The sequence below is a fragment of the Papaver somniferum genome, chromosome 11 (assembly GCF_003573695.1).
Source record: "Papaver somniferum cultivar HN1 chromosome 11, ASM357369v1, whole genome shotgun sequence".
Lineage (NCBI taxonomy): Eukaryota > Viridiplantae > Streptophyta > Magnoliopsida > Ranunculales > Papaveraceae > Papaver > Papaver somniferum.
This window is the reverse complement of record NC_039368.1, coordinates 16,450,992-16,460,993: the sequence shown is the minus strand read 5'-3', so window position 1 is coordinate 16,460,993 and position 10,002 is coordinate 16,450,992. Positions and strand designations below refer to the sequence as shown.

The 10,002-nt window shown below is 34.2% G+C and overlaps 1 protein-coding gene across 1 annotated transcript; it reads left to right on the top strand.

Moving 5' to 3' along the window:
• Positions 1-4,972: 4,972 nt before the first annotated feature.
• LOC113320343 lies at positions 4,973-7,182 on the top strand. Its single transcript, XM_026568255.1, has 3 exons — positions 4,973-5,404; positions 5,584-5,633; positions 6,653-7,182. The coding sequence occupies exons 1-3, from the start codon at positions 5,287-5,289 to the stop codon at positions 7,010-7,012; spliced, it is 528 nt and encodes a 175-aa protein (XP_026424040.1). The 5' UTR covers positions 4,973-5,286; the 3' UTR covers positions 7,013-7,182.
• The last annotated feature ends 2,820 nt before the right edge of the window (positions 7,183-10,002 follow it).

Below are 10,002 nucleotides of genomic sequence, written 5' to 3'. Positions count from 1 at the left end.
GGTTAAGAAAGGTGAGAAAGGTTGGATGACCTTAAAACTGGAATTTGATAAAGCCTATGATAATATTAGAAATAGTCTTTAATGAATTAACAAAAAAATAGGGGGCGATGTCGCCACCCTTAAGCTGCACTTAGCTCCGTCCCTGTTCACAAAGCTCGAGTATATCATCACCCATACAATAACTCGGATCATAGGATTGTTGATCTTGAACCTAAGAGTAGATATAATCCTAGACCTTTTAGATTTGAAGCCATTTGGGCAGAAGATTCTAGATATGAGACTATCATTGAAAAAACATGGTATCAAAACATTACTAGCTCTGTTAGTAATCATTTTTTAGACAATGTTTCTAGAGTTCGGGTCGAATCTAAGAAGTGTAATACACATGTTTTTGGTAAGCTTTTTAGGCAGATTGATGATGCTCGTGAGAATCTTAGGATTGCTCAAAATGAGTTTGATAATTGGCCTTCAGATGATGCTTGGAATATTATGGCAAACTGTCTGATTGAGTATCTTAGACTTCTGAAACTTGAAGAGACTTATTGGAAACAGAAATCTAGGATCTTTTGTCTTAAAGAAGGTGACTTATAGGTTTTTACACACTTCAACAATGGTCAGAAGGAAAAGAAACTCTATTGTTATATTAAAAGATGTGAGAGGTGAATGGATTAATTCTGCTTAACATATCGAATCTCGTATTGTGAATAATTTTTCTGATCTTTTTAATTCTTTTCATTCTGATGCTCTTGATAGTGAAATTAGCTCTCTGTTTACTCCATGTATCACTTCTGATAATAATGCTCAGCTTAGTAGAGATGTTGGTGTTGATGAGATTCAGCTGGCTATTCGCCAAATGGGATCCCTTAAAGCCACGGGCCCAGATGGATTACAAGGTATTTTTTATACAAGGTACTCAAAGACGTAAAACAGGTATTTGGGAACCGTTTCAAACAAATATCCATTCCCCCCTTTTTTTGGACAGAATCTACAAATAGATATGTTGGGTCTAGAGTCATTGCTATGGTTAAGAATTTTTTTGCCTACGGTAATCTTGATGTTAGACTTAATATGACCTTCATTGCTCTTATACCTAAGGTGAGTAATCATAACTGTATTAAAGAGTACAAACCTATTAGTTTGTGTAATTTTAGTATGAAGACTATTACTAGTATTATCACTAATAGAATTAGGCCTTTGATTTGTAAGATTCTATCTCAAAATCAACATGCTTTCATTCCTGGTATGTCTTTTTTTTATTCTGCTATCATTTGCAAGGAGATTATCCTTTCTTTTAAGGTTAAGAAAGGTGAGAAAGGTTAGATGACCTTAAAACTGGAATTTGATAAAGCCTATGATAGGATTACATGGGATTTCATTGAAAAGATTTTAACCTGCAATGAGTTTGATCATAATTTTGTTGGATGGATTATCAAGTATATTTCTACTGTTTCTTTTCAAGTGCTTATTAATTAATGGGTCTCCTAGTGTTAGTTTCAGACCTTCTAATGGTATTAGACAAGGGGATCATTTATCCCCTTTCTTATTTATCCTTTGTCTTGAGACTTTAACCAGACTAATCAATGTTGGCATTAAAGATAAATCCCCGTCTGGATTTATTATAGCTAGAGGATCTTCAATGATTACTCACTCTTTGTTTGCTGGTGACAACATCATTTTCTTGAAGGACAACTACAGAAATTCTCTTAATCTCAAATCTTTGTTGGACAAGTTTTTCTCTTGGATAGTCCAAAGAATCAATGTAAACAAGTCCACTCTCCTTGCTTCTGACAATCTTGGAAGGAGTTTTACTAGAGGTATTGTCCAATTCCCTCCAGGTTCAAGTTGCCACTACACCTCGTAAGTACTTAGGTATCCATTTACAATGCGGAAGAATTAGCGACAAAACTTTTGTTGACATTGTTGGAAAAATGAGCAATAGAATGCAAGGATGGAAGTATAAGAATCTGAACTTAGTTGGTATATGTACCTTGTTAAGTGCTTGTATTGATCATATTTCTTCTTGTATCATGTTTGTTGTCAAGCTACTAAAAACTATTTTGAACAAATTGGATAAATTCATAAGAAATTTCTTTTGGGGAGGTGATAAGGATTGGAAAAATATGCATAATGTGAAATGAGACATTGTCCGTAGAATTAAAGACCTAGGAGGAGTGAATTTTAGAGACTTAGAACTTAATAATATGTCTTTACTTGCAAAAACAGCTTGGAAGATCTTTCCAGAACCTGATAGTATTGTGATTAAATTGCTCAAGGCTAAGTACTATAGTGATCATATTTTTGGAGTGCTAAAGTGAAATTAAAATAAGTCTTCTAGATATTGAAGAAGCATAGTTGAGGGTACAAATGCTATCAATTAAGGATACCCTTAGATAGAGGATACGAGATGGGACAATGGTTGATTTTTGGAGAAATAAGTGGTTAGGCAACTCTTCTATCGCTTTTATATCTAACTTTGATACTTCCATCTTTCCTTATGAAACAATGAGTTCTTTCATTGATCATGTCTCTAAAGATTGAGATTTCAACAAGATAGGAATTTGTGTTAGCCTTGATATAACTAATTCTATTAAGTTTATCCCTATTTCCAGTGTTACAGACTTAACTGAGAGACCTATATGGTCTACAAGTAAGTATGGCAATGTTACTGTGAGTGGAGCTTACAAATATTTGCAGATTATTAAACATGGCAGTCAAAATCATGATAAGGATTGGATATTTCTTTGGACATTGAATTGTCCCTTTTAAATATATGTTTTTCCTTCCGTAATTATGTGATAACAAACTTTATGTTAATGAATCTTTGTATAGGAAAGGAATTACAAATCATCTTGGTTGTCATCTATGTAATAATGATATTGAAACTTGTTTGTATTTGCTTTTTTTTTTTTGCTCTGTTGCCAGTACTATTTGGAAGAAACTAGGTGATTGGACTGGTATGCAGGTTAACCTAGATTCCTTATCCTCGAATTTTCTCAAGAACTTATGTTTGTATGATGTGTCTATTGGTGGCTTAAAATGGAAGGATTTATGTCCTTTTGTTCTTTGGGGAATATGGATACACATGAATAAGTTCATTTTCGAGAACAAGAAGTTCAATGCTCTATGGGTGTTGGCCAAGACCTTGAGAATGACAAAGGAGTATAATCGTGTTAACAAAACTATGGACCATGGAAGAAAAATGAAATAGCAGATCTGTATTGCTTTCTAGACCCCAAAAAGTGGTTATTTCAAGCTAAATACTGATGGTTCTTCTAATGGTGATGGTTTTGCAGGAATTGGCGAACTCATTAGAGATGAGTCTGGAGTCTTTATTGCTTGTTATGGGAAGCCCATTTTTAAGAACAACAATAATGTGGCTGGGTCGGGGAAACCGTAGATGGTTTGTGTTTGGTTGTGAACTTGGACATACATTATTTGAAAGTGGAATGTGATTCTAGCTATGTTGTTCAATTATGCAATGGAGAAGTCCTACCTCACTGGGATACCGTGGGCTTGTCAAAGAAATTTCTGAACTCAGATGTTGTTTCAACCGAGTAAAGATTAGTCGAAGATATAGAGAAGCCAATAATGTTGCTGAAAAATTGGCTAAATGTGGAGCTTCTAGGGAGCATGAAGGCATTTGTACCGGCACTTTGCCAGATTTTTTATATATTTTGTTTAATTTTGATAAAATGGGTATTACTACACCAAAACTTATTACTAGCATTGTTGCTTAGCTTTGTTTTCCAGTCCAGCTTATCAAAAGAAAAAAGAAAAAAAAAGATATCAAAATTCAACTTAATTTGTATTTGCCGGCTAGTGAATTTTATTCAGTTACGCGATCACCACAGAGAATAGGCTTTCATGGAATGCCAAATTACATGTGGAAACTAGCAAGTGATAACTAATGTGTACTCTTTAGTCTTTATTTGGGATGCAGGCTTTTACGCCTAAAATTTAGCGTTTTCCAGTTTTAGGTCCAAAGTTTAGGGTGCAATAGGGCTCCCACTCCAATGAATTAGCCATATATCCTCACGAACTCAAAGATGCTTGTGACAACAATAATATACGGATAAAGACTAGATGGTGGTAATTAACCAGATACAGTGTATCTTGAATTAGTTTTAGGTTTTACTCCCTGGAAACAAAAGAACTATCCAAATACAATAGTTCTACACAGAACGTTGAAGGAGACTATGTAAAAACCGCATAGATACATGAGGTGATGAGCCCACCACTTGACGAAAACAAGGGGTCCCATTTTATTGTATAACCGAGAGTATGTGATTTCTTTTTGTAGTCTACTTCGACAGTTCAACGAGAATTTTTAATCCAAATAACCTTGTTGATAGGTTTAGGTTAGTCTTTAGATTAAATATCCAAAAAAGAAATATAATAAAAAATAATGAATTAAATAAAAGGTATTTTTCATATATAAGAATTGATAGTGTGGCAAAATACTTCCTACGAAACACTAAAACCAAATTATTTGCACCAAAATAGTGATATCCAGCAGGGATTACTTTAGCTTTGAAGTGGAACGAAAGAAGCAAAGAACATTGATAGATAGAACGAAAATTCTAGCCACATTCGTCCCACATACATAGACTCCATGCGTGTTACAGAAAAATGGTGCCAAATAATTGACACTCTACTCTCAAATCAAAAGTGATTTTGGGTTCTCTAATGGCAATTGATAGGTCTCACTCTCTTCCCACTCTGTTCTTTTCCTTGATATCAAGTTATCAACTGAATATAACTGCCCTGACCGACTACTCACTCTCACTTGTCACTACTCACAAGCAAAAAAAATCCTATAACTAGTAAAAAGTGATTCGAGGATTTACTTCCCAATTTTGATGTTGATTTGATTTTTAGAAATTACAAGGGGTACATTGGTCATAAATCCACATAGCTAGAATTCTGCAGCTTAATAAAAAACATCACAAACTGAGGTTTTTATAGTTCCAACTCTCCTGAAAGTGTGAGAGAGCGGATTACTTATTAAATTCTTCTGTAGAATCTGTCAGCTTTATATGTTTCAAGTTGATAAGATCTAAGGTTCCCTCAACAGAGAAATCCAACCAGTTTGTTCTTCTTCTGTTGCTGCTTGATAATTGCATTATTTAGCCTTGAGAGTTGTATAAAACAGAGAGAAACCCAGGTCCATATTTCTTCTTCATTATTGCTTCTCAACTAATAAATTCAATCACAGAAACAGATGAATACAGAGTTGGGGGGTCTTGTTTGAATTCAAAGGTTTTAAGTACTTTATATATACAATCAATGGATTGGGAGATAAGCAATCACAGGAAAATTCTCTTCTTCTTCTTTTTCTTATCAGCCTCAGTCATTTCTCTCTATGCTCTGTTCAGCACTATCAACACCAAAACTGCACCTCTTGGTAAGAAAAATGTATAATTAGTATCATCTCATATTTCTTGTATACCCATTTCTTGTTTCCGTCTAATTTACTCATTAATCCCAGCAAACCCATATCAAATTCCATCTAAATTTTGCTACTACCAATATCTTTTACAGCAATTTTCAATTATGGCTCTGCAACTAATCTCTCTTCTGCAGGTGTAACAATCTCGGCTGAAAGAAATTCAGACTGTTATCATTTTAATCAGGTAAGTTCAATTTAACGACCATTCTGTCATTCAGTTGCAAAATTAATTAATTCTCTCTCTGTCTTTCTCTTCTTCTTTTTTTTTTCCTCCATTAATTTCTTTGAAAGCTTAGTAAAAACAAGTGATCCATGCTATAATGAGCCACTGTCGCTTATCTTCTGATCCATTGAAGAAATCACATAGAATAGGAAAGAAGAAGACATTCACGGGTTTGACCCAGAAAATGCAGGCGTACTACCATAGTATAGACAGTGTCTCCTCTGGTAAGAGCATATGTTGTGTTTTAGGCAGACTCTCAGTACTAAAATCAAAATGTACCACGAGTTTATAGCCATTAAATTCATAGGAATATCACTGATTTTAGTTTGATCCCACCGAACGTCAGGTCCATAATAGGGAGACTGCAAACCAGCAAGCAGTGCACATTCATAGTGCACCAGTAAGATAATGTCGTTGCAATTGACAAAAACATTGAATCATTCCGGCAAATAACATCAAAAAGATATCTAACTCGGGTCCCCGGAGCTAAGCGAACAGCCAAGCAGAAACGAGAAACCCGTGGAACTCGTCTTTGTTTTTCATTTCTTTGATGTCCTTGAAAAAGCTCAGGTCAGGGATCAGTAAACATGTGCCAGCTTAGCAATAGTTTCTTGTTTTTTCACAGCACATTAGCCGGACCCATACTTGTATTGTCTCTATAAACCAAATCCCCTGTAGCTGCTTTGGCGATATCTCGTGACACTCTTCTGCGATGTTCATGTCTCAGCTGCTGCTGGCTAGTCGTATTTTCCAAGATATGCTTTTTGGCCCATGTTTAGTCTCTTATTTTGTTTATTTCACCACTAAATTTAAGGCGATGACCCCTTGTGATTAGAACTTTTAGATTCTTTATAAAAATTATATTATTGCATCCAAAAAGTTTTGTACATTAGTGTTGGCATCACATCGGTATAAGTTTGTGCACGTGCAATAAAGATAGTGATATATGCTAATCAAAAGAATGTACGTTTTCTCAATAGCAACAACTTGGTGATGATGGTGTTGATGATGAAGATCAGATTCTGATGATTAATGATGATGAAGAGGAAAATGATGATGAGATGATAATTGCAACTAAATCTATTGTGATCAGGAGAAGTTTGTTAATTACTTCATTGGCGAGGAAAAGGTTAAGAGATGGTGGTAGTACGGTCAGAAGTAAGAAGGGGTTTATGATGAGTTTACCAGGCTCGTCGCCTCCGCGGTGTGCATCGAAATGTGGCAAGTGTAGGCCGTGTAAGCCGGTTCACGTTCCGGTTCCTCCTGGAACACCAGTTACAACAGAGTATTATCCGGAAGCTTGGAGGTGCAAATGCGGGAACAAGTTATACATGCCATAGTTTGGTTTATTAATTGTTAAGCATATGTGAATGTGATGCCTAGCTAGCTAACTTTGGTGATTGGTTTGCTTGATCTATATGATGACCAAATCATCATGTCCAACTTATGCGAGACTGCTGCGTATTTTATTTGAATTATTGGGCATATATATGTATGTGTGATAGCTTCTTTATGGAAATACAAATATATTTTTTTCATTTATGCGTACAAAGTAATGAAAGCATTGGTCATGTCTTTCTTTTTGATGTAGCTAAAGAGATAAACGTACGGATAAACAGTTTCACTGAGAGGAGGAACTTAAGTCATTATGTTCGACCAAACTAGTTAGACTAACAATCAAACAGTAACGTCAGAGCACATTCCAGATTTTGCGCCGAGTGTCTGAAAATTAATATGGGTAACAAGGAGTTGTCTAAAGTCTAAACAGTAAGATTTCAGACAAAAATCATCCAAAAATCAATGTCAATGAATGTTCAAACTGTAACCATAACTTTAAACCGAACAACAAGAGGAGTTTCAATACAAAGAATACAAACCTTAGAAACAAACAACTTTTACATGTTACTCTATATAATAATATGCCATAAAATTAAACACTCTTTTTTCACGAGGTGATGGTGTGGTGATCGCTGATGTTCTTGAATTATTGTTTTTTCCCATGGAAGAGGCAGGCCCTGTATATCGATTAAATAGACCGATTTAAAATCGGAACCATTACAAGAGCCCATGCAGTTCATATGATTACAAAAGTCATTCATTATTAGTTAACAAAATATAACCAGGCTAAATTGAGGTTTATTGTGATTAATTTGGGCCTACGACTACAAGACAAAAAAGGGTCATTAAGAAGTAATCTCTAGAAACCCCTTATCCAACTATTTTAGTTAATGGCTAATTTGTCCTTGATTACTTAGCATTAATTTAGTTGATTAGTAGTAAAAAAATCGTGTTAGATGTGAAATTAATTTGTGCTAATGAATCATCAAAACATGAAAAAAATTAAAATTTTTATTTTTATTTTCAAGAACACCAACCAAGAATCAGTTTATGTTGACATTAGTATCAACCGATTATAACTTCAAAAACATACATAAATCTTTTGAAATTTACTTTTACCCTGAATCGGTTTATATAGACATGAAAAATCAACCGATTATCCAGAATCAGTTTATATGGACATGAACATAGACCGATTCTGATAAAAAAAATTGAACGGGAAATTATGTGTTGTTAAACATCAAATACAACTAACATCTATTCTACTCCATACATATACTCGAGTTCAAAAATGAGTATGATTTCATACTCATTTTCAAAACGTTTGAAAAGTCATATTCTATAAAATTATACTCGTTTTCAATTCGAGAATGATTTTATACTCATTTTCAAATCGTTTGAGAAGTCATACACGTTTTCAATTCGAGTATAAAATTATACTCTTGTATGATTCATACTCATTTTCAAATCGTTTGAGAAGTCATACTCGTTTTTAATTCGAGTATAAAATTATACTCGTTTTCAAATTGGGTGCAAAATCATACGCCTTTTCAATTCAGGTATAATACTATTTTCACTTGTAATCGAACTGAAATCGAGTATGATTTCATACTCATTTTGTGATCGAGTATTAACTAGAAGAAAAAAATGGGTTAACCAGAATTGGTTTATCTGGTCTTTCACATAATCCGATTCTAGCAAAAAAAACATACAAATGACTTGATATTTCACATAATCGGTTTATATGCGAGGCACATAAAGACCGATTCTTGATTTCTCTACAAATCCAAACTTGGATTAGAATAAACCGATTGTGGTTGATGTTCATCACATCAACCCATAATCGGTTTATGTGTGTATACACCAAAAACCGATTCCTGGTAACATCAACTACAATTGGTTTATTTTTAGGGCACGCATAAACCGGTTCTGGGTTGATTTTTCAGAAAATTAGATGAAGAAGTTTCAGAGATTCATGGTTAAATCATTGTTGAGTTTCTCTAAAGGAACATATTAAAGGAAGTTAACTCAATCACTCGAATTTGTTTGTCGCCGATTTTTTTTCAAAAACCAAAAAACAGATAATTAAATTGTTGTTTGTGATAAGGTTTTAGTTTTTTATTTTGATGAATTGGGTTTTAATTTTTGAGTGAGGGTTGTTAATAGAAATGATTTAGATTTTAGAATTTGTTTCAGGAATTATTAAGAATGTATAAGGGTAATCTGGTATTTTAATACACTTTAGACACCCCTTATCATTCTCTATTGGGTGGATGAAGAAATCCATAGACCCCAATTAATCACAGTAGGCCCCAATTTAGCCAGGAAACATAACCATCAAGTTTTACCAACATTATCATAAGTGTTGCTCCACAAATACTGATTATAATAATCAACCCTCACTACTAATTCTACCATTCCAAGGACCTAATAGCAATGTAAAAGAAACATGTTAAATGGCTCTACCAGTTTTGTCTGAAACAAAAAACCAACTACATAGAGCTATAAATCGCGGAAGTCTAGGGATCATCGTATGATCCAACCATTTCTCAGGATTTTTAATCCAAAATAACTAACTAATCCAAAGTAACATGGGTTTGTTGGATCGGTTGGAATCGATGTGAAAAGGAACGAATCGGTCTGAATTTGCATCTATATCGGAGTCTTTGTGGCTATTGTTGTTGTTGAAATCTTAGTGTCAATTGTTGTTATTGGTGTCTGAATGTATGTTGTTCTTGCTTCCATTCTCGTTGGGGTTTTAGTTGTTGTAGGAGATCTTGATTTTGTAGCTGGTGTTGGTGATGTTATCACTGAAAATGAAGTACTAATTTTAGAGAGAATCGATATCCAACTCCTGATATTCATCCCCATGTTTCAAAACCCACACTAGATTAGACAGAAACATCCACAAAAAGAAAAGAAAAAAAAAGGGATGAACTCAAGTAAAGAATCGGTTGAAACTAAAAAACAAAAAAAAAACTTAAGGGCTACG

Excerpts from the sequence above, each read along its gene's own strand:
- LOC113320343 (XM_026568255.1), top strand. The coding sequence starts at position 5,287 with ATGGATTGGGAGATAAGCAATCACAGGAAAATTCTCTTCTTCTTCTTT. Across the intron at positions 5,405-5,583 it reads CACCAAAACTGCACCTCTTG|GTGTAACAATCTCGGCTGAA; the intron begins GTAAGAAAAATG and ends TCTCTTCTGCAG. Across the intron at positions 5,634-6,652 it reads ACTGTTATCATTTTAATCAG|CAACAACTTGGTGATGATGG; the intron begins GTAAGTTCAATT and ends TTTTCTCAATAG.